The 25,167-nt window shown below is 49.0% G+C and overlaps 1 protein-coding gene across 2 annotated transcripts in view; it reads right to left on the bottom strand.

Moving 5' to 3' along the window:
- Positions 1 to 25,167, bottom strand: part of LOC144127807 (uncharacterized) — a 1,292,097-nt gene that overhangs the window by 1,111,784 nt on the left and 155,146 nt on the right. For both annotated transcript variants that reach the window (XM_077660737.1, XM_077660738.1), the window contains exons 7-8: positions 24,130 to 24,236; positions 15,945 to 16,071 (exon numbers count right to left, since the gene is read on the bottom strand). In XM_077660737.1, the coding sequence (XP_077516863.1) occupies positions 15,945 to 16,071; positions 24,130 to 24,236 (234 nt within the window). The remainder of the gene's footprint in view (positions 1 to 15,944; positions 16,072 to 24,129; positions 24,237 to 25,167) is intronic.

The raw sequence follows: 25,167 nt of genomic DNA on the forward strand, positions 1-25,167 counted from the left end.
GTCCCTGTCTGTCTTTGCGCTAGTCAATATGTTTCACAGCTACAACCAACTGGCCCAAATGAAAGCCTTAGCATTTACTATTTCTCGAACAATGGCCCTGTCCTTCCCTCTGTCTTTTGTAAAAATCTTTCTTTTTCCTATGGCAAACTGATTGCTCTTAGCACATTCCGTGCTAGGGTGATGACTTTTGCGCTCAAGAACAAGCTGGTCTAGCGTGTGTCCTGTCTCTTACTCTTACTTTGGTCCCTGTCTGTCTTTGCGTTAGTCAATATGTTTCACAGCTACAACCAACTAGCCCAAATGAAAGCCTTAGCATTTACTATTTCTCTTAGAATGGGCCCTGTCCTTCCCTCTGTTTTGTGTAAAAATCTTTCTCCTATGCCAACCTGGTTGCTCTTAGCACATTCCGTGCTAGGGTGATGACTTTTGCGCTCAAGAACAAGCTGGTCTAGCGTGTGTCCTGTCGCTTACTCTTACTTTGGTCCCTGTCTGTCTTTGCACTAGTCAATATGTTTCACAGCTACAACCAACTAGCCCAAATGAAAGCCTTAGCATTTACTATTTCTCGTACAATGGGCCCTGTCCTTCCCTCTGTTTTGTGTAAAAATCTTTCTCCTATGCCAACCTGGTTGCTCTTAGCACATTCCGTGCTAGGGTGATGACTTTTGCGCTCAAGAACAAGCTGGTCTAGCGTGTGTCCTGTCTCTTACTCTTACTTTGGTCCCTGTCTGTCTTTGCGTTAGTCAATATGTTTCACAGCTACAACCAACTAGCCCAAATGAAAGCCTTAGCATTTACTATTTCTCTTAGAATGGGCCCTGTCCTTCCCTTTGTTTTGTGTAAAAATCTTTCTCCTATGCCAACCTGGTTGCTCTTAGCACATTCCGTGCTAGGGTGATGACTTTTGCGCTCAAGAACAAGCTGGTCTAGCGTGTGTCCTGTCTCTTACTCTTACTTTGGTCCCTGTCTGTCTTTGCGTTAGTCAATATGTTTCACAGCTACAACCAACTAGCCCAAATGAAAGCCTTAGCATTTACTATTTCTCTTAGAATGGGCCCTGTCCTTCCCTCTGTTTTGTGTAAAAATCTTTCTCCTATGCCAACCTGGTTGCTCTTAGCACATTCCGTGCTAGGGTGATGACTTTTGCGCTCAAGAACAAGCTGGTCTAGCGTGTGTCCTGTCTCTTACTCTTACTTTGGTCCCTGTCTGTCTTTGCGTTAGTCAATATGTTTCACAGCTACAACCAACTAGCCCAAATGAAAGCCTTAGCATTTACTATTTCTCTTAGAATGGGCCCTGTCCTTCCCTTTGTTTTGTGTAAAAATCTTTCTCCTATGCCAACCTGGTTGCTCTTAGCACATTCCGTGCTAGGGTGATGACTTTTGCGCTCAAGAACAAGCTGGTCTAGCGTGTGTCCTGTCTCTTACTCTTACTTTGGTCCCTGTCTGTCTTTGCGTTAGTCAATATGTTTCACAGCTACAACCAACTAGCCCAAATGAAAGCCTTAGCATTTACTATTTCTCTTAGAATGGGCCCTGTCCTTCCCTTTGTTTTGTGTAAAAATCTTTCTCCTATGCCAACCTGGTTGCTCTTAGCACATTCCGTGCTAGGGTGATGACTTTTGCGCTCAAGAACAAGCTGGTCTAGCGTGTGTCCTGTCTCTTACTCTTACTTTGGTCCCTGTCTGTCTTTGCGTTAGTCAATATGTTTCACAGCTACAACCAACTAGCCCAAATGAAAGCCTTAGCATTTACTATTTCTCTTAGAATGGGCCCTGTCCTTCCCTTTGTTTTGTGTAAAAATCTTTCTCCTATGCCAACCTGGTTGCTCTTAGCACATTCCGTGCTAGGGTGATGACTTTTGCGCTCAAGAACAAGCTGGTCTAGCGTGTGTCCTGTCTCTTACTCTTACTTTGGTCCCTGTCTGTCTTTGCGCTAGTCAATATGTTTCACAGCTACAACCAACTAGCCCAAATGAAAGCCTTAGCATTTACTATTTCTCTTAGAATGGGCCCTGTCCTTCCCTCTGTTTTGTGTAAAAATCTTTCTCCTATGCCAACCTGGTTGCTCTTAGCACATTCCGTGCTAGGGTGATGACTTTTGCGCTCAAGAACAAGCTGGTCTAGCGTGTGTCCTGTCGCTTACTCTTACTTTGGTCCCTGTCTGTCTTTGCGCTAGTCAATATGTTTCACAGCTACAACCAACTAGCCCAAATGAAAGCCTTAGCATTTACTATTTCTCGTACAATGGGCCCTGTCCTTCCCTCTGTTTTGTGTAAAAATCTTTCTCCTATGCCAACCTGGTTGCTCTTAGCACATTCCGTGCTAGGGTGATGACTTTTGCGCTCAAGAACAAGCTGGTCTAGCGTGTGTCCTGTCTCTTACTCTTACTTTGGTCCCTGTCTGTCTTTGCGCTAGTCAATATGTTTCACAGCTACAACCAACTAGCCCAAATGAAAGCCTTAGCATTTACTATTTCTCTTAGAATGGGCCCTGTCCTTCCCTCTGTTTTGTGTAAAAATCTTTCTCCTATGCCAACCTGGTTGCTCTTAGCACATTCCGTGCTAGGGTGATGACTTTTGCGCTCAAGAACAAGCTGGTCTAGCGTGTGTCCTGTCGCTTACTCTTACTTTGGTCCCTGTCTGTCTTTGCGCTAGTCAATATGTTTCACAGCTACAACCAACTAGCCCAAATGAAAGCCTTAGCATTTACTATTTCTCGTACAATGGGCCCTGTCCTTCCCTCTGTTTTGTGTAAAAATCTTTCTCCTATGCCAACCTGGTTGCTCTTAGCACATTCCGTGCTAGGGTGATGACTTTCGCGCTCAAGAACAAGCTGGTCTAGCGTGTGTCCTGTCGCTTACTCTTACTTTGGTCCCTGTCTGTCTTTGCGCTAGTCAATATGTTTCACAGCTACAACCAACTAGCCCAAATGAAAGCCTTAGCATTTATTATTTCTCGTACAATGGGCCCTGTCCTTCCCTCTGTTTTGTGTAAAAATCTTTCTCCTATGCCAACCTGGTTGCTCTTAGCACATTCCGTGCTAGGGTGATGACTTTTGCGCTCAAGAACAAGCTGGTCTAGCGTGTGTCCTGTCGCTTACTCTTACTTTGGTCCCTGTCTGTCTTTGCGCTAGTCAATATGTTTCACAGCTACAACCAACTAGCCCAAATGAAAGCCTTAGCATTTACTATTTCTCTTAGAATGGGCCCTGTCCTTCCCTCTGTTTTTTGTAAAAATATTTCTTTTTCCTATGGCAACCTGATTACTCTTAGCACATTCCGTGCTAGGGTGATGACTTTTGCGCTCATGAACAAGCTGGTCTAGCGTGTGTCCTGTCTCTTACTCTTACATTGGCCGCTGTCTGTGTTAGTGCTAGTCAATATGTTTCACAGCTACAACCAACTAGCCCAAATGAAAGCCTTAGAGCTGGCAGTCCGCTCTTTCCGCGAGCTCTGCGCATGCGTCGTAGGAATGATAGGGGCTGGCACAGCTGTATATATAGAAGGCGGCTCAGTAAAGCCGTCGGTAGAGATGGCAGAGAGACTCAAAGAAGCCAGGCTTCGCCGTCGGAATGAAGCCAACAGAAGGCCGAAGAAACCGAGGAACAGCGCGCTAAGCGCCTCGATAAGCGACGCAAAGAAGACACGGCTAGACGGGCCCGCTAACCCTCCGACAGTGCATCCACAACGCCCGGGGACGACGAATCGAGCTCTGCGTCCCTGAAAGAAGCTAGACTTGTGAGGCGAAAGAAACAAGCTCTCGCTACTTTACCAGGTTTTACCAGAGCTAAACCACAGCTAATTTTTTGTAGCGAGAGCTACACTGGGCTACCAGTCGAACATTTCACAGCACATGGGAGACACCGGTTGTGCGCATGCGCCATTACCATGGCAACCGGAGAGGAGCAAAGCGCGGCGTGCGCTTCGCCGTCGCCGCGGCCGCGCGCCCGCTCCACCGTCAAAGCCGAGTGTGACGTCACGCGGATGATCGCATGCGCCGATACCATGGTAACCAGAGACACCCCACAGCTGCGCCGCGTTTTCGTCGCCGCTTCGCCGCAAGCCGCTCTATTACCCGAACCCCGCGTCGGATGGGTAGGATTGCGTATAAAAGGTGGAGATGTAATGGCCGGCTGTATCACAACGTTTGACATGGATGCAGAGAAGGAGAGTCCAGCCGCTGCTGAACGGCGGGATAGACAAGAGAAGATTAACTCTTCCGATCTTGACGTTGTCGCCCGGCAGTTGGCTTGAACCAAATAAGAACGCTGGAGTGTGTGTGTACGTGAGACAAGGTATCACCGCTGTCAGACATCTCCCTTCGATCGCGGTGAATAATGGTGGAGCCTGCTGTGTCCAGACTACACAATGGGGAACTACTATAGAGCTTGTATACTAAAGAGGCTCTACCAAATCGAAATACTGTGTCGACAAAATTGACACCGCTGCACAGATCATCGGGCAGTCTTCGTCTCTGTCACGCAAAAGGAGTAAAAGATGTGTATACCCAATGGGTCTCATTTCTAAACATACAGTGACCACAACAAGCTCAGCCACGGAAACGTACCCGTCGCTACGTATATCCTGGCATAGCCGAGCTACGCCACTGACAATTTTTTTCGTTCTTTTTATAGTCCCATAATAATTTTTTGTCTGTCCACGCCATCCCCCTATCATCGACTGTGCACGTGCCCAAATTGATTTGTCGCCGGTGTGTGATGCTCTCCTAGACGCCTCCCCTGTTCTGCTGCGCTCTAGGACGCTACTGTCCTTTATTCACCATCTCCCCTTTGTGATCATCGCAAATGTGTCCTGCTTCTGCATGCCTGCTCACAATTTCTGGTGGTTGTAGCGCCCTGTATGTCTCGAACCCGTTGCATTTCTCTCCCCCCTCCCCCTTCGGGGAGAATAAGTTCGCGCGGTTGATGTCATCGATCTCGCCGACGGTTCTCCTGTCCTTAATGACCCAGACATGCATGACATCAACGCCCTTACTCCCCCAATCGAGGTCCCCGACCCGACCCCAGCCGATGTGTTTTCCCGTTCCGTCGACGCCGCTCTACCACCGCTGCGACGCGCCCAGCTCGTCGCCTTGATTCAGTTGTTCCCAGCTTCCTTCGACTCTCACCAAGAAGCTTTGGGTCGTGCAGCAGCGGTTCGCCACCATATCTACACTGGTACCCAGGGTCCCTTGCGCTAGCTCCCCTACCGCGTCTCCTTCGCTGAACGCCGCATCATGGATGAACAGATGACCAACAAGCTACATTGCGGAGTGATCCAGTCCACTCATAGCCCGTGGTTCTTCTTCGGTTGTGCTTATCAAGAAAAATAAGGCTGCATTGTATTTTGCGTACACTACCGCCGGCTAAACAAAATTACTCGGAACGACGTCCATCCTCCGCCTCGTATCGATGACGCACTTGATTGCCTACAGGGAGCGGAGTACTTTTCTTCTTTGGACTTGCGCTCAGGGTACTGGCAGGTGCCGATGGCCGAAGCTGATCGCCTGAAAACAGCGTTCATCAAACTTGACGGGCTGTATGAACACAATGCGATACCCTTCGGTCACTGCAACGCGCCTGCCACTTTTGAGCGCATGATGGACAACATCCTCCGCGGGCTGAAATGACAGACATGCCTCAGCTACGTGGACGTTATCTTCTCGGAGGACTTTGCATCTCATCTGTAACGCCACGAGAGTGAGGCCACGTGGTGTATAAGGATGGTGTCCTCCCGGATCCTACCAGGCTCCGCGTAGTGACTGATTCTCCGAAGCCCCCTCCCCTGAAAGAATAGAGAAGCCTTATTAGACTTTGCTCGTACTTTCGCCGCTTCGTCACCAATTTCACTGCAAATACCGCCCCATTGGCACAACTTCTCGCCGGCAGTCAGGACTTGTCTGCTTTGTTTGCTGCGTGCTACAAAGCTTTTGCAACGCTATGACACCTTCTCACCTCCCCTCTGATATTGCGCCATTTCGACACTTGCGCCCCTACAGAACTCCACACGGACGCCAGCGGCATCGGTCTGGGCGCCGTTCTTGCTCAGCCGAAGCCTGACTTCAATGAGTATGTCATTGCGTGCGCAAGCCGTGCACTCACAAAAGCGGAGACTAAATATTCAGTGACGAAAAAAGAATGGCGATTATTTGGGCGGTCGCAAAATATCGCCCTTACTTATATGGGCGCCAGTTCGGTGTAATCACAGATCACCATGCCCTTTGCTGGCTGTCTTCTCTCAAGGATCCTTCCGGCCGCCTCGCTCGTTGTGCTCTCCCTCTACAACATTACGACATTCGAGTCATTTATCGCTCCTGTTGTAAACATTCAGATGTCCACGCCCTCTCACGTTCCCCTCCGCCCTCTGATCCTGACCCATCATCTATCTATTTTTGGCCTTACGCTTCCTCCTGACGTCATTCATATGGCTTCTAAGGAGCGCAAGGATCCTTTGATTGCTGCTGTGCTAGACTTCTTAGCCAGCCGCTCGGCGCGCCTTTCTTCTAGAACGCTCCACCTGTCAATCCCATCACTTTTCGTGGGTGGCGAGTGGCTGTACTGTCGGAACTACCTACCAGATGGTCGCAAATGCCTGCTCGTGATTCCACAGCAACTCTGCTCCGCCATTTGCGTCAGTTATCACGACGACCCTATGCCGGCCTGCTGAAAACTTTAATCGCCTGTGCCTTCAGAATTACTGGAGGGCCATTTACCGCTTTGTCCACCAGTTCGTCCGCTCTTGCCTGTAATATCAGCGTCGCAAGGACCTACCACCAAACCCACCTGCTCCTCTCCAATCTTTACCGTGCCCAGCCCGGCCATTCGACCATGTTTGGGTCCACCTTTATGATCCTATTCCCAGTACTTCCGCAGGGCACCACTGGACATTTTCGCCCTTGATCATCTCACGCGCTATGCGGAACCTACCTCGTTATCAGCTGCGACCACCTCTGGCCGGTTTCATACTTCAGAACATCATTCCTCGTCACGATGCGCCTCAGGAATTGCTCAGCGATCGGGGTCGTGTCTTCTTGTCCGACTTCGTGGAAGCCCTTCTTCGGAAAACTCATATCTTTCACCGTACAACGTCTTCTTACCATCCGTAGACGAACGGCCTGACCTAGCGCTTTAACCGGACTTTCGGTGACATGATGGCCAAGTATATTTCTTCCAATCATTCAGACTGGGACCGTGTTCTACTTTTCGTTACCTCCACTTACAACTATACAACGCAAGCAGCGGCTGCTTTTTCCCCGCATTTTCTTCTCTACGGCTTCGAGCAATTCCATGGATCGAGCAATTCCTAACCGATCGTTACCAGTCGGTCAATATTGAGAACCTCATTTCTAAACCCACTCGCGTATTATCCGGTGTCCCACAGGGCTCAGTATTAGGGCCATTACTTTTTCTAATTTATATAAACGACATAGCCTCTAATATTACTTCATCAATACGGCTTTTCGCAGACGACTGCGTAGTATACAGGCAGATAACCACCCCGACTGATGCACTAGCTCTCCAATCAGATCTAACAGAACTAACTGAATGGTGTTCAACGTGGCAGATGGATATTAATGTCAGTAAAACTAAGCATGTAAGATTCTCTAGCGTAGCAGAAACATCACAGAATAATTACCGGTTAAATAATAGTAAAATTGACTCCGTGTCGTGTATAAAATATCTGGGAGTGTTTTTCAGTCAGAACTTAACCTGGGATGCTCACATTGAATACATAACTAATAAAGCCTTTAAAAAAATTGGTCTCTTGAAACGCCGTTTACCCCTTGCGAACGCTGAAACACGGCACAGCGCTTATACAACGCTTATCAGATCATCTGTTGAATACGCTTCTGTTATATGGAACCCCTCCCACGCGACTCTTACAAATGCTCTAGAAGCAGTACAAAATAAAGCCGTCAGATTCATACTGTCATCCTACTCACGTCATCAAAGCGTATCAGCAATGAAGCAAGCCATGAATCTTCAACCTCTTGCTACACGTAGCAAGTTCGCCCGGTTGTCATTATTTCACACCTTATACTATAGCGAAACGCCATTCTCCCGATATCATATCTTTCCTGCACCTCATTGTTCAGCTCGCCTGGATCATGCGCATAAGGTACGTCCGATTTTCGCTCGCACACTAAAATATCAGAAGTGACCGCTGGTTTTGTCAATAAATGATTGGAACTCATTGCCACCCAGCATTGTCGGCCATACTGAATTATCATCTTTTCAAACAGCTTTACTAACATTTCTGAACACGGAAAATGCGTCAAAGAGTGCTGAATGATTTACCGTGTCCGTCACTTTTTGGCGGTCCTTTTTTGCTTTGCCATTTCTTGTGTGCTGAACAGCTCCGGAGCCTCTTTTATGTGCCACTGTATTTTTAGTTACTTATTTTGCCCTAATTATTACTCACTTGTTTGAACGTGTTGAATTTTGTGGTTTCAATATGTTATACTGCACTTAACCAAATGTTACCCAAACTCTGCCCTCTGTATATTTACCATCATTTGTTATGAGTTGATTTGTTATGTGTGCTTTCTTTTCATCATTCCCCCCCTATCTAATGCCCTCTTCTGGGTCTTTAGGGTAAATAAATAAATAAATAAATAATTTCTGAAGGAAGCCACGACAAGCACCGTCAGAAAAGCACCCGCGCCGCTTCTACCTGTCTGCCGCCATCTTATTGTCCTGAACCCTTGGCTTACCTTTGGTTGTCCTCTTCCAGCAGGGTCGACACTACAAAACTGCTTAGCAAACACCCTGGCTTCTATCGCGTTGTTCAGCAAACAACCGCAGTGAATTATTTCGTCGAGAACCTGACGCCTTTGCCTGATCATCGTCGCCGCGGGCGTGAAATTGTTCACTTTGACCGCCTGAAACCCTACTTTGACTCAGCTATCGTCTTGTGGCCTTAGGCGGGCAGGATGGCGCCTTTTCACACCGGAGGCATTGTAAGAAAGATAGTTGGGGTTTGATGCCTCAGCGGCCAGCGCCAACGATGCTGACTAAGCTCGCGCATGCGCTCGCGAAGGCTGGTCTGCTGAGCAGCACCGTTCTAATAAAGATTGTGGAAGTCCAAATTTAGCGCTTGATTTACCTCTTTGCACAACATTGACTTCAGCACTAAACTCAATGTTGCCATGACAGCCGCAGTCAAGACCCTGAGCTGATACCACGTATATTGCACGTATATCTTTGAGTCAAATGTTACGTAAAGAGAAGTAAGGCGTTTTTCAAGCAGCTGTATGAAGGAGATTACCGTAACACAACAATCATCCTAGAACTTGAGAGCCTCAGACAGATCAAAACACTCTGGAACTGCAATTAAGGGCGCCTTAAACTGGGCTGCTGGACTACATGTCCTTTACATCCATGGACATAGTTAGCCGGCGTGAATTCCTTCAGAAATAAAATGTTGTCTTCGCAGCCGTAGACCTTAAACTGGGCATCCGGCTATAATCTTGAAAGATGTCCTTATAGATAACATGCGACACTGCTCTGCCACACCTCCCTTTCACCAATTATTGTCCGGAACGGCTTACCTTCCTTTTAGGTTTTTATTGAGCAAATATGCATTTGGCTCACCTGTTTACAAGCCTTGACTTATTTCCCAGTTGGACCAGGTTTAGACTTGCACACAGGTCCGCGGCCTCTTTTCTAAATCGCTTTAAGTTCTTTTCGTTGAAGTTTGTCACCGCGAAATTCTTCTCAGAGGGGCTCGAGGGCTATTCCTGCAATCATCTTCCTTGATAACAAATCGCTTACCTGTCTTGTTTTCCGACAGTAGCAAAGTTAATTTGTTGCACTTAAGGAATTCCAGTTTTATTAGTGGTCCGATGGGTTTTCTTTAACGCATATCATTTCATGACACACTGCACACGTTCAGCTGTGCATGTTGTTGTTTGGGAACCTTCGCTGCAATGGCCATGCTCAAAGGTGTTCTGTTCAGGGGCGAAGATGAGTAGCGAGGCGAGTACGAAGTCTGGCCGAAGCCTGAATTCAGACAGCGTAGCAATAACCTTGACCAGGTCATGAAACCTGCCAACCTCGCTTCCCAGGGCCAAAGACAAAAATGCACGCCTAGGTTTCAGGAAACCACAGCTGTTTGTAGAGCACGATGCAGAAAAGAAAGGAGTATAATAAAGGCTTTTGAAGTTTTACAGCCTGGTGAAGATATGTGTGTAAGCCTTTTCCACCCCCCGCGGTGACAACGGCGAATGGAGTGAAGCTAATGAAGAGATTATAGCGCAGAGGTGAGACAGCTTCGAACTTTGTTTCAGTGCATTGATATAGATGTGCCCATGAAATGTATTAAATACGTCCTCTGTTTAGTGAAAAAACGAGATCTCAGTAGAGCGCCTGTCTTGTAATCGTTTTTTATCCCTTACTCCAGGTAATACCACGTACAATAATTCACTATGTAAAGTATATTAGCCTAGGAGGAATCAGGATATTGTTATCTTCCCCGCCGACAATGGTAATGCCACTGTCATGTTGAACAGGACAGACTACGACAAAAAGATGCTGGATCTTCTGCAGGACAGGAACACTTACGTCGCTCTCAAGAAAGACCCTACATCTAAGTTAGAACGAGAGCCGTGGAAACTACTTGTCGACGTGTTCCACTTTGTACCGCCTCACCATAAGTCACTGTACTTCAGGCTCCTCTGCCACAATGGGTCCGCGCCTGCGTTGTATGGCTTGCCAAAGATCCACAAGGAGGGCGTCCCTATGTGAGCGATGGTGGACTTCACCCGTTCCCCCTTGTACGAGCTCTCGGGCTACCTTCACCGCGTCTTCGCGCCGCTAGTTGGGAAAGGATCCACGTTTATACGGAACTCGTACGAGTTCATCGAAAAGGTGCGTGACATTTCCGTGGACGACAATGACTCAATGGTGTCCTTCGACGTCACGTCTCTGTTCACAAGCGTCCCTGTGTATCTAGCGGTGGATGTATGCGGCGCTGCCCTTCACTCAGACGAGAAGCTCGGCGAAAGAACACCTTTCGAGGCACCGGACCTGTTGAGGCTCTTGAAATTTTGCCTAGCAAACATGTATTTCGTCTTCCGAGGCACCTTCTAAAAACAGGTGCATGGAACAGCAATGGGCGCGGCCATTTCGGTCACGGCTGCTAACCTGACCTTGGAAGCTATAGAAAACCAAGCTCTGGCGTCTTTCCAACCTCGGCCTAAGATCTTCCTGCGATATATTGATGATTGCTTTTGCATCATAAAAAAGGATGCACTCACCGCCTTCACAGAGCACATCAACAGCATCGCTGAGGCCATTACGTTTACTGCTGAGGAGGAGGTTGACAACCGTCTGCCTTTTTTGGACGTGTCAGTAGAGAGAGATGGCCGCCGCCATTTGTTTCAAGTCTTCAGGAATCCCACCCACACGGGCAGATACCTGCATTTTAACTCTGTTAACCCGGCATGCCACAAACGTGCAGTTGCGGCTTCGCTAATTCAACGATCCCGAAAAATCTGCTCAAGACCTGAAGATGGTGCCTCGGACTTGATACAAATGCGTCGTGATTTGATGAACTGCGGCTACCCTAAGAATTTTTTGGACTCCATTGAACGTCGCTCGGTGCGGTCAGCGGAACCGGTCGGCAGCCATTGCAAAGCACGTGTCGCCATACCTTATGTACCGGACATAATTGAAGCACTGGGACGTGTCCTGCGCACATACGACGTGCACGTTTCCCACGTTCCCGCCTGCAAGTTACGGCACGAGCTCGTGAATGTCAAGGACAAACTAACGAAAGAAAAATTTCCGGGTGTTGTGTACAGAATCCCCTGCGCCAAGTGCGACTATGTTTACATCGGCGAGAGCGGGAATATTGAGAGGCGTCTGAAAGAACACATGTCGGACGTGAAGAACAAGAAAGTACTTCCAACGCACTTGCGGAGCACGCCGTATCGGCAAGTCATGATATCTGCTGGGAAATGGCTTCTATCATCGCCAAAGGAAAGAACTTGCTTTCACGCCAGTATCTCGAGTCCTTGGTGATTCAGACCACCGAAAAAAGACTTATTCGTAACATCGGCAATCTCCCGCAAACCTATGCAAGATGCCCGGAACTATTATTGAAACCTATTTAAGCGTTGCTGGCTTAGTTTGGTTTATGGGGGTTTAACGTCCCAAAGCGACTCAGGCTATGAGAGACGCCGCAGTGAAGGGCTCCGGAAATTTTGACCACCTGGGGTTCTTTAACGTGCACTGACATCGCACAGCACACGGGCCTCTAGAATTTCGCCTCCATCGAAATTCGACCGCCGCGGCCGGCATCGAACCCGCGTCTTTAGGGCCGGCAGCCGAGCGCCGTAACCACACAGCCACCGCGGCGGCTGTTTAAGCGTTGCGGTTCTACAATAAAATTTAGTGAACAAGGCTTCCGTATGGAAGTTGAAACGTCTGTTTTGACAAAAACCTTTGGTCGGCGTCTGGCTTTTTTTCTGTTGGAAATGAGTTATATTAGCTTACAGACTACCCGTCAGTTCTGAACTGTATTCCTAGTGGCACTATGTCACCCCCTGACCATAGTGCAACACGGTCATGCCTAGTACTCACCAGTTGCTTACCAAAGATTGTTGAACATATTAAAAATATATACTGTTATTATTACAGTGTTTTCCTATTTGTACCGCCCCTTATGTAACACCTCTTCGTGGGACACTTAAACTAATAAAATAATTGTGTTCTACTTTCTTCTCCGTTTTTAACGACAAACATTGACGAGCTTAAAATCAGTTGCTGGGCGATCGAGTTGGTATTTCATGCTTACATTCACAGCGCAAAGACGAACACGGACACAAGGGGAGACACCACAAAGCGCCGACTTCAACAACGTTTATTGCTGCGCGCAGCGACTACATATAGAGCACAGCGGGAATGCGCGGCAACGAAAAGGAAAGTCACGTCAGACTGGTAGCAGCGCCAAACCGCAAGGGAACACATCATCATAGGTACAAGAAAAAAAAAAGCTAAAACCTTAAAGGGAGGACGCAAACAAGAACAAAAACATAATACTCTAGATAGAAATTTCTAAGGCACGACACTCCTTATCACTTAACAACACCGATGGGGTGCTGACACAGTAATCCCTTTTTTCTGCGATCTCACCAGCCTCAGCTATCTCCCTGGCTGTTTTGCTGACATACTTTTGAAGTATTGTTGTTCTTCCAAAAAAAGGAACCACGTTCCTTACACAGTTGGCAATCACGGCAATGTCTGCCTAGATGACGAGATGCCCCGACGAAGCTGTTGCTGTGTTTCGTGAGCCTCTCGTTGAGACATCTGCCCGTTTGGCCAATGTAGGCTCGGCCGTAGGGCAAAGCTATAGAGGAGACTACGTTTTTTGCGCACTGTACAAATGGTTACCTGTGCCTAACAGTGCAGGAATTGCTGCCAGTAACGGTACAATTCACCTTCTTGCACAGTTTTTTTAGCTTCTCTGGTGCGGAAAACACCCCATGCACACCTGCCCTTTTCCCTATTTTCTTGAGCTGGTGGGCGATGATGTGCAAGTATGGAGTACCATTACATTTTTTCTGCAATGTGTGTCAGCCCCGCCGCTGTCTGGTACCACTTCCCTGCTCTCTTTGAGCATGTTCTCGGCAACCGATAACAAGAGTGTACATGGGTAGCCAGAGCCGCTCAACCGGGTCACCTGGCTAGAGAACACAGAATCCAGTCGATGCTCACTCGATTTCGTGAGAGCACTGCAAAAGCAAGACTTTACAATTGCTCTTTTAACTAGTTTTGAGCGGGCTCAACCAAAAGGAAGAACAGGCTTGCTTGCTCGCGGTTCATAAGCCCAGCACACATGTTCATCAGAAAAATAAATGCCCAGATCAAGAAATCTAATGAATTTGTTCACAGTCACTGCCCACAATCCGGTGGGCAGATTGTGGTGACGCCATTAGGTGACGTCACCTACGTGGCCCACCTATGTTGCTTCTCCAAGGATTGTTCACCCACAACGGCGATGACGACGCTTTGTGAGTGCGACCTGCGTCATCGCTGACCTTTCGTGCAGCCGGACTTTAGAGATCACTAAGCGTTAGAGATCACTACGGCTACCCTCAATAAGGAATGCGAAAGCATTGACGTCTCCTTGACACTCGTCACGTCTCTTTGCCCCTCTTTCAGTCCACTGACGTTTGCTTCTAAATAATTAACGAATTAATCTATGTCAATCAAAGTTTTTGTTTCATTAATTATCACTCATCAACCAGAATTAAATATCTTTCACACTTTATTTTCACTTATTTGCCTATTTTTCTACTATTTTTGCCATCCACGGCTGTTTTCCCGCGCACTCACACTATCGATGTCCACGCTATTTCGACGTTTGTGACATTATTGGCTCTAGTTATTTAACTAATCATCTTGTCGACATCAAATTTTTTGCACATCATTCTCACATCGTCCTCTATCAATCGGCTCATTCGTTTGATGCTACCTTGTCTGAGAACGTCACAACCGTTGCGGACACGCTTTGGCGACACGGTTTTGTGACACGACCCCGTCGACACAACCTAGAAATGCTTTCGCATTAGTAAGCACAATTTGACCCCAGCACAATACAAAAAATTAAACGGAAAAAACCCACCCATGAATATTCGCTTATTCATGGGAACACAAGCTCCAGAAGCCCAGCTCAAGAAATAAAACAAATGAAGTGGACGCAAAACTTGGACAAGGAACGGAGAGGAAAGCGCTTGTCAGTCGTCGTGTGTGTCTCTTCTCGGACCTTGTCCAAGTTTTGCGCCCACTTCATTTATATCGTCCATAGCCAACTTGCCCGAAAACACGCTCTTCTGAACAGCTCATGGAAGGGTGGCAAAATGGAGCTTGCCAGATTGTGCAAAAAAAAAAAAAAAGCTGAAGAGTCCCGAAACGAAGAAAGAAAACTGCAGCAAGAAGAATTCGACACGCTTCGCGAAATCACAGAAGGGGGTAGTGCATCAAATTCTTCTACCGCACTGTTGGTTATTGTTAAGCCAGTGTACAGGGAGAACGCTGCATCGGTGAGCCGTTTGCGCCCAACACTTCTGAGATCCTTGAGGAAATTAGTGTAAAAGCATCCTTAAAGAATTGATAGAAGCATTTGCGATGAACAAAAACAACAACGCCGATTTTGTCAGCGACCTTCTCTCAGCCCAAAACTCACTTCACACCTCGGCAGCTCTTATGTCGCGTATTATTCCTTCCTGCCGTTTACTTGCGCTAATATTTTATTTAAGGATAAGACCGACTGCGATTAAGTTACCAGGCTGACTCATGAACCATATTACGAAACGAAGGAAATCTTATTTCGTATATTTAATTACGCCAGAAGGGCAAGCGTAGCAGGGGCGGGGGAGAGCTAGGTTGGCGGACGAGATTAAGAAGTTTGTGGCAATAAGGTGGCCACAGCTGGTACCAGTAGAACAAGTACACAGCCAAGCCTGATAAAAAACGGCAGGAAGGAGGCAGAACAAAAAAACCGGGACAGAATGAACACAAGGGCCACACAGTATATTATGTGTTATGCAGTTCGTTCATAAAAAAAAATGAGACTTGTTTAGGCTCTGGTCACTTGATGTCTGCTTGGTTACCACCTGGTAATGTCCGCCTGTAAAATCACCGTCCGTGCGTTTCAATAAGATCAGTTGGTAGTAGGCGCTCGTCCCTCTCGTCTTCAATGTCTATCGTCCTCGTGTGTTTTGCGCGCTATGAAGTCAACATGAACACACTGCGGTATCCTGCACGACCGCCATAAGTGAGACCAGACCGACTGAAAACAGCGTTCGCTATGGGTTCGACGATTACATGGGCCGGCAAGAAGGAAGAAAAAAACGCGCTTTGCGTGGTGCGCTTTCGCTCAGACAGGGTCCCTGTGGCTGTTGTTTTCCGTGCACTAAGCTTTGTGCGGAGTTGCACTCACAGATCAAGGAGGCCGCTTCGGAAGCGTCAGCAACCCGCCAGGGAGCTTGGTGGCCGCTGCGAGCCGCGAAGAATGCCGGGAACTCGTGGCTTTCCCCGAAGGCAGCCACACACACACCTTCAGTCTCCTGCAGAAATTCATGAGCGCAGCCCTGAAAGCCGCGTAGCGTAACGTGCTTCGAACTACGGGCAGCCTCGTGAAGCAGGCGCGCAACGTTGAAGACAGTCGGAGGTGGCAAAACAATGGGAAAAAAACTGTTGCATGCCTGACCCAAAAACACACAGAGCGACCGAAGGAAACGGGTGGCACAAACATTTGTTTATTTATTTGTACCTCACAGGCCTCGAGGAGCAATGGGTAAGGCGGTCATATGAATGAAAAGGAATATACAGAAATTATAAGCCTGACAACTAACGCGATACAACGCAAATACACGAAATTAACAGAAAATTGATCCAAAATAAAGAAAAAATAACATTTGAACAGGAATATTGAGAATAGAATAAAAAATAGAGCGCGAATAAGATAAAAAGTTCTAACGAATTATAACTGAAACAGCAGTGGCTCAGAAAACAACATTTAGAGAACCTGAAGAGGTATCACAAGAATTAGAACGAATCAAAAACAATAAATGCATACGTAGGCCTTTTTAAACTCCCCAGGATCCGAAAAAGAGACTATGTTCTCAGAAAGGTCATACTAGAGCTTAGTTGCCCAACGTAGTGCAGACGAATTAAATGATTGAGTTAAACCCTACAAGCGCTTGAAGGTGAGATAATCTAAGTGCCGTGAAAGCGGGGAGGTGATTCCAGTGGAAAAGAAAAACGCACAGTCGGTGTAAACACATTTATGAAATAAACAGAGAAGTGTAATTGAACCAACTATTCCAAGCACCTGGATATCATTAACGTTTTTAAGCTGGGAGATACTGACGAGGGGACAATGATTGCTAAAAATGTACCGTGCAGCACTTCTTTAAATACAGTCAGGCATTTCAATTAGATACTATTGCCGCCAATATTTGCAGTGTTTGTTCGTTTTTCAAATCTGCCGCGACACCACCTTATCGCTTTGTTTGCGACGCAAGACGCGAATAGATTTATCTCGATTGATCGCAGCCAGGCAAAGCTGATTCTACGTTGTTCCGGAATGTTCTAGGAACTTTGCGCCCTTTATCTCGAATGTTCGCTATCAGCTTTAAATTGAGCACGGCCGACAGCGGCGGGCATTCTGTTCGACGACCGCCGAGCACGCTTGTCGCTTCGCCGCCGCCGAGTGATTCAGTCCATTTTGGGTGCAAGTCAGCCCAATAAACAGTTCTTTTAGAAGACCCTTTCGTCCGTCTTCATCGCTGCTTCGACTGCCGTCACCACTACGTGACACCTGGTGGAGGTGCTGGGTAACTTCCATGTTCCGGACGCCCCCTTCAAGTCATGAACCCAGCCCTAAGCGCTTCACACCCGAGGACGAACAAGCAGCTCAGCGAGCCAGCCGACGTCTCCAGGGAGAGGAGCCTGAGTTCGGGAAACTGCCGGACCGCACCAGACAGCGAAAAGACGCTGCTACCAGCACTGCAACCTCGCCAAAGATGTCGACACCGATCATACTGCAGCAGCCGCGGGTGCCGCCAACTTTCAATGGATCCCTAGGCGAAGACCCTGAAGAATGGTTGGACCAATTTGAGCGCGTGGCGTCATTCAACAAGTGGGATGATGCGGCAAAGATTGGACACGTGTTCTTCTCATTGGATGGCTCCGCACGCACGTGGTACGAAAGCTACGAGTCGTCCGTTACGACATGGGAGCTATTCAAGAGAGAACTATTGAAGGTATTCACCAGTGTCGTGAGGAAAGAAAGAGCCGAACGACTCCTCGAGTCCAGGATCCAGCTTCCGAATGAGCCCGTCCGTGGTTGCATCGAGGAGATGAAGCGCCTATTTCGCCGCCCGACCCCGGGATGACCGAGGAAAAGAAAGTTGTTTTTAATGCGTGGCGTAAAAGAACAACTCTTTGCAAGCCTCGTCCGCCAGCTGCCAAAAACAGTCGAGGAATTCATGCAAGAAGCCTGCACGATTGAGAATACCCTCGACGTTCGAGCTCGGCAGTACAATCGCCCTTCCTCTGCCTGTGCAATCCGTTCGGACACGCCGGCCACCACCAGCGACAGCTTGCGGGAAGTTATCCGCGAAATCGTCCGAGAGGAGCTACGCCGATTACTGCCATCTTCCCCACAGCCACAAGCAGCGACTCTGATGGATGTGGTACGGGAAGAAGTGCAACAGGCACTTGGCACCCCGACGGCCACAGAACCCCAGGCCATGACCTACGCCGCTGCAGTAAGTACTGCTCAGCCCCAGCGACAACGCCCACGTCCTCCCCGAGATGAGCGAATCGTTCCACAACGCCGCCTCCCAGCCCCCGCCCGCCCAGCCTATGACCGACGCTCAAGCCCCAGGAAATGCGACGCCTGGAGGACTTCCGACAACCGGCCGTTGTGCTTCCATTGCGGTGAGGCCGGCCATATTCTTCGTCACTGCCCGTACCGACGTATCGGCCTTCGAGGATTTGCCGTTAACGCCCCACGACCACGCTTCGGACAACGTCCGCACGAAATCGACGAGTACCTGCGTCGAGAAGAGTACACGCCGAACCGCTTTTCGCGCTCACCATCGCCGTCAACCTCGCGCTTTGCGTCGCCACGCCGCAGCTACGCAGCCGCGGTACGAGGAAGGTCGCCCAGCCCCCGTAGGGGAAACTAAAGGCAGCAACCTCCGGAGGTGAGGTTGCTCACGAGCTAAACGCCGAAGATCCTCCACCGACCACGCCCCATGAAGACGCTGCACCCGCGACGCCGCATGAAGAACCGACACTCGCTGCACCGACGCCGCACACAATGAGAACCTCGACCACGACGCAAGCTACCTTGAAATCGACGCCGCCACCCAGAGGAGCTTCGACCACACGCCCAACCCGTGACTCGCATACGCGACGAAGCCGTGACCCGACGCCGAGAGCGACATGCAATGCAAGAGCCAGGACCTCCGACCTAGAAGTGACTATCGACGGCCGGAAAGTTACCGCTCTAGTCGACACAGGAGCCGATTACTCGGTGATGAATGGAACATTCGCTGCGCAGCTCAGAAAAGTCACAACGGTTTGGGACGGCCCACAAATTCGCACCGCTGGGGGCCACCTCATTACGCCATCAGGACGATGCACAGCGCGAGTGACTGTCAAAGGACATACCTATCCTGCGACCTTTGTTGTTATACCGCAATGCTCCCGCGAAGTGATCTTGGGTAGGGATTTCCTTAATGAGCATCAGGCGATCATCGACCTGCGATCCAAGCTGATCACGCTTTCGACGGACGAAGCTATCGCTTCGATGAAAACTCGGGAGAATCACGTTGCCCTAAGTGTCCTGAAGGAAGAAGTGAGCGTCCCACCCCGTTCAAGCGTTATCGTGACCGTAGGCGCCACGAAAGCCATAAACACTGAAGCCATCATCGAGGGGAACATGCAGTTGCTACTAGACCGAGGAATCAGCATCGCAAGAGGCATCGCACATTTCCGCAATGGCCAGGCCGAAGTACTGCTGACTAACTTCAGCGAAGAATACCGGCATATTAACAGAGGAACGACGATTGCTTTCTACGACGAAATATCTGACGTACGAGATTCCTTCGCCCTCTCCGACCCCTCCGCAGAAGATCCGCCTGACCAAGAGAACTCGCCCACTTTCGACATCAACCCAGCCCTGCACCGGAACAGACAAGACCAGATCCGCAATCTGCTTCAAAACTACAGTGAGTGCTTTTCGACATCGCCGAAGGTGCGACAGACGCCAATTGCCAAGCATCGCATTATAACGGATCAACACGTCCGACCTCTCCGTCAAAGCCCCTACCGTGTGTCTCCGCGAGAACGACAAGCCATCCGGGACCAAGTCGAAGAAATGCTTCGCGACGACGTCATCCAGCCTTCAAACAGCCCATGGGCGGCACCGGTTCTTCTAGTGAGAAAGAAAGACGGCGCACTTCGATTCTGCGTGGATTACCGCCGCTTGAACAGCATAACAAAGAAGGACGTCTACCCCCTCCCCCGCATCGACGACACACTGGACCGCCTCTGCAACGCCAAATATTTCTCATCGATGGACCTCAAGAGCGGCTACTGGCAAATTGAGGTCGACGAAAGTGATCGCGAGAAGACAGCATTCATAACTCCGGATGGGCTGTTTGAGTTCAAGGTGATGCCATTTGGTCTCTGTTCCGCACCAGCGACGTTTCAGCGAGTAATGGATACAGTGCTGGCAGGCCTGAAGTGGCAGATTTGTCTGGTATATTTAGATGACGTCGTTGTCTTCGCCTCGAACTTTGAAGAGCACCTCAAAAGACTTCGAACAGTACTAGACGCAATCAAGTCGTCTGGCCTAACCTTGAAAGCAGAGAAATGCCACTTTGCCTACGAAGAGCTGCTGTTTCTAGGCCACATCGTTAGCAAGGAAGGAGTACGCCCAGACCCGCAGAAAACAGCCGCTATTCAACAGTTTCAACCGCCGGCCGATAAGAAAGCAGTGCGCAGATTTCTCGGACTATGCGCATATTACCGACGATTTGTGAAAAACTTTTCGCGCATCGCCGAGCCCCTGACCCAACTGACGAAGGCAGACGTGCCGTTTAAATGGGAAGCGCCGCAAGCAGAAGCCTTCAAGGAACTTCAGTGTCGTTTACAGTCCCCACCGATCCTTGCGCATTTTGATGACAACGCCGATGCTGAAGTTCATACCGACGCAAGCAGCGTGGGACTAGGCGCCGTTCTCGTTCAAAAAAGTGACGGGCTGGAGAAGGTCATCGCATACGCTAGCCGTTCCCTTTCTAAGGCCGAGGCTAACTATTCGACCACTGAGAAGGAGTGCCTTGCCATCATCTGGGCTACGTCGAAATTCCGCCCCTACCTCTACGGACGGCCGTTCAAGGTGGTCAGCGACCACCACGCGCTCTGCTGGCTTGCCAATTTGAAGGATCCCTCTGGCCGACTCGCTCGATGGAGTCTGCGTCTCCAGGAGTTTGACGTCACCGTAGTTTACAAGTCCGGACGCAAGCACACTGACGCCGATTGCCTCTCACGAGCCCCTGTAGATGCACCGCCGCTGGACGACGATGAGGACGCCTTCCTGGGACCCATCAGCGCAAGCTCTTTTGCTCAGCAGCAACGCTCGGACCCCAACCTAAAAGGCCTCATCGAGTACCTGGAAGGCAAGGTTTCTTCATCCCCCGCTTCATTCAAGCGAGGACTGTCTTCTTTCTGTGTGCAGAATGAGGTCCTTGTGAAGAAGAACTTTACAGCGAACAAAACAGCCTACCTCCTTGTTGTACCTACTTGTCTCCGCGAAGAAGTTCTACAGGCTTCACACGACGAGCCGACAGCTGGACATCTCGGGTTTACTCGCACCCTCCGCCGCATTCAAGACAAGTATTACTGGCCCCGACTGTCTGCCGATGTCGCACACTATGTGAAAACATGCCGAGATTGTCAGCGACGAAAGACTCCTCCCACACGACCAGCAGGATTTCTGAACCCCATTGAACCTCCCTCAAGACCCTTTCAGCAGATTGGCATGGACTTGCTTGGCCCTTTTCCAACGGCAACATCTGGAAATAAGTGGATCATCATAGCGACCGACTACCTGACCCGCTACGCCGAGGCGAAAGCCCTACCGAACGGAACAGCAGCAGAAGTGGCCAAATTTTTCGTGGAGTGCATTCTTCTTCGACACGGCGCCCCCGATGTGCTCATCACGGACAGAGGAACAGCATTTACGGCGGAACTCACGCAAGCCATCCTGCGCTACAGCCAAACCAGCCACCGGAGGACAACTGCATACCATCCGCAGACCAACGGACTGACCGAGCGCCTGAACAAAACCATCGCCGATATGCTCGCTATGTATGTCGATGCCGAACATAAAACCTGGGATGTCATCCTGCCTTACGTCGTCTTCGCCTACAACACCGCAGTGCAGGAGACCACCCAGATGACGCCTTTTAGGCTCGTCCATGGCAGGGATGCCACGACCACGCTAGACGCCATGCTGCCCAACGTTACAGAAGAAGAGAACGTCGACGTTGCCGCCTACCTTCAACACGCAGAAGAAGCTCGAAGGCTTGCCCGATTACGGATCAAAGATCAGCAGCGGTCCGACGCCAGACGCTACAACCTACGAAGACGCAACGCGAAATACAAGCCAGGAGACCAAGTCTGGGTGTGGACGCCCATTCGCCGCCGTGGATTGAGTGAAAAGCTTTTGCGCCGCTATTTCGGCCCGTACAAGGTTCTTCGTCGGCTGGGTGAACTGGATTATGAAGTCATCCCTGACGCAATGACTGCATCCCAGCGACGCCGCGTACGACCAGAAGTTGTCCATGTAGTCCGTCTGAAGCCGTATTATGCGCGCTAAAGGCCGCTGCATTTCCATGCTCTATTTTCGCAAGATCCGTTTTTTTCCCTTACTAGTCGCATTATTTGTTTTAATGCATCGGGTCGATGCTTCTTTGAGAGGGGAGTAATGCCGCCAATATTTGCAGTGTTTGTTCGTTTTTCAAATCTGCCGCGGCACCACCTTATCGCTTTGTTTGCGACGCAAGGCGCGACTAGATTTATCTCGATTGATCGCAGCCAGGCAAAGCTGATTCTACGTTGTTCCGGAATGTTCTAGGAACTTTGCGCCCTTTATCTCGAATGTTCGCTATCAGCTTTAAATTGAGCACGGCTGACAGCGGCGGGCATTCTGTTCGACGACCGCCGAGCACGCTTGTCACTTCGCCGCCGCCGAGTGATTCAGTCCATTTTGGGTGCAAGTCAGCCCAATAAACAGTTCTTTTAGAAGACCCTTTCGTCCGTCTTCATCGCTGCTTCGACTGCCGTCACCACTACGTGACACTATAATACTTTTAATGGGGAAACAATAAAGATGAGAAGAATTCCAACTGCTCACAAAAAATTGTCAAATATGCGGTCCTTCTCATGGAATACCCTCCGTTAGCCTTAGGGACCAGCGGTTATCTTGCCTTCGCATTACATGCCCTGCCCAAGTCCATTTCTTCCTCTACATTTCGACTAGGATGTCATTAACCGGCGTTTGTTCCCTCGCCCATTCTTCCCGCTGCCGGTCTCTTAGCATTACACCTATCATTTTCTCTCTATAGCTCGCGGCGTTGTTCTCAACTTAAGCTGACCTCTTTTCGTAAGCTTCCACGTTTCTGCCCAGTAGGGGAGTACTGGTAAGATACAGCTGCCGTATACTTTCTTTTTTTGAGGGGACGATTAAAACAATTTTTATTGTTGATTTTCTTCGGTTGATGAATGTAGCAGATAACCAGACTCCAGTGCTTTTCACTTGACGAAATAGCACCTGATAGCGCCAGCGGTTGTAGTGTCAATGTACACGCGTAATTAGCCTTGCAGTGAAAGGTCGGGAATGGCTTCGCCTGAATCACTGGTTTAAGTTACTGCGTCTCTACATGTTTCATGCAGCCAATGCCCTCCTAAAATCCGCAGAAGTCACTGTGACACTCAACGACACTCGGTTCAAAGAATTCACTTCTTGCACTTAATTTAACTCAGATATTCGCTTAACGTCGTTGTCGCGCTCGTGATGCGTATTAGCTAGCGCCAGCCAGCGTGACTAGATGCTGCGCTTTTAAGCCATACCTTATAATCCTAGCTACTTGGGTCGAAATGAACACTAGTGCTCAACTAAAGCAAGATACATGATAATTCTTTGTTTGAACGACAATTCTTTGTTTGAACAGTCGTTGATGTATACTAACTTCCATGCACGGATACATTTCGCAACGAAGTTGAGAATAACGCCATTTGATGCTTTTGGGCAAAACTACAAGCCCGGCCATCTTGTTAATGTTCAGAATTATGCCTTTCGCATACTGCTCAACGTTGAATATGACTGTAATCATATACGCGTATGAATCACCCCGCTGTAGAGTGGAGTGCAAGAGAAATAGCGCAAACCAACTGTTCTGGGCCTGTCAATCCCGGCTGCTCACTTCGCAGACAGAGGAGACCACGTGGTATGGAAAGGGGGATCATGCAACACCTGCGACTATGGGCAGTCAAGGAGCAGTGCAGTTTCATTCTTAGTAGCAGAAGAACGGTATATAACGCACCAGGACTTCTAGCGTGCGCGTTATGTCCAGGATAGACTTGATGCCGGATGACACGACAGTTACCGGCGTGCGACCTAGCTCCTTGACGTCAGGGCTTATGTCCAGACCTGCAGAAAAAAAGACAGTCATTTGTCAATAAATAGTGCCAACAAAAAGGAATAGATGCGTTATGTCGAGAAGACATGCATTATAACCTGAAAAAATCTTCTAGCTGTTCTTGTAGTGTCCACAGTGGACAAAATAGCTAAAAAATATTTTGCATTTCCGGCCATTCTGGGAGGGGAGGTGGGAAAATGGGGCACAAAGCGTCCAAAGTTTTGCAAATATCGTGAGTTTACGTCCACGGGTGATCGTGTCTTAAATGAAGCCTTTATGGCAAAGGGACCTGAAAGCGAAAGCTTCTTGATGTTGTCAGATGTGACACCATGATAGTGCTATAAATGCGGAAAGCTGGGATTGTTGCTGTGTCATCTCTAATTAAAAGACTAGCGCATAAAACCGGGACACAGACAGAGAAGAAGACATGAGAGCGCTAATCTTGTTTTAGCGCTCGTCCTGTTTTCTTCTCTGTCTGTGTCCCAGTTTTATGCGCAAGTCTTTTAATTAATAGTGCTATACTTCAGGCATAATTAAGACGTGATCTGCCGCAGCAGCAGCGCCGATCGTCGCCCGTCCCTCGGAGTCATCAACTTGGGAATCAGCGCGCAGCCACCAGCGCTCGGAAAGAACACCTGAAACGACACCTAGCTGGACTATTCGCCCACTATATAAGCCGGCGCAATCGTCGATCCTGGCATTGGCAGCAGCATATAGAGCACGAAAGATCACCGCGGATTACCTTTCGCAGGATGTTTGATAAGCGATACGTGATCTGCCGCAGCAGCACCGCCGATCGTCACTCTGTAGCGAAGAGAAAGTTGAAGCGCAATTTCCGCGTGCCGACGACGACGCTGCTGCTGGCGGACCTGCCTGTTCCTGTGTTCGTGCTCCTGCTATCATCACCTGCGCTCGCCGCCGGCCTCTAGGTGAAGCAAGCCG

The sequence above is a fragment of the Amblyomma americanum genome, chromosome 4 (assembly GCF_052857255.1).
Source record: "Amblyomma americanum isolate KBUSLIRL-KWMA chromosome 4, ASM5285725v1, whole genome shotgun sequence".
NCBI lineage: Eukaryota > Metazoa > Arthropoda > Arachnida > Ixodida > Ixodidae > Amblyomma > Amblyomma americanum.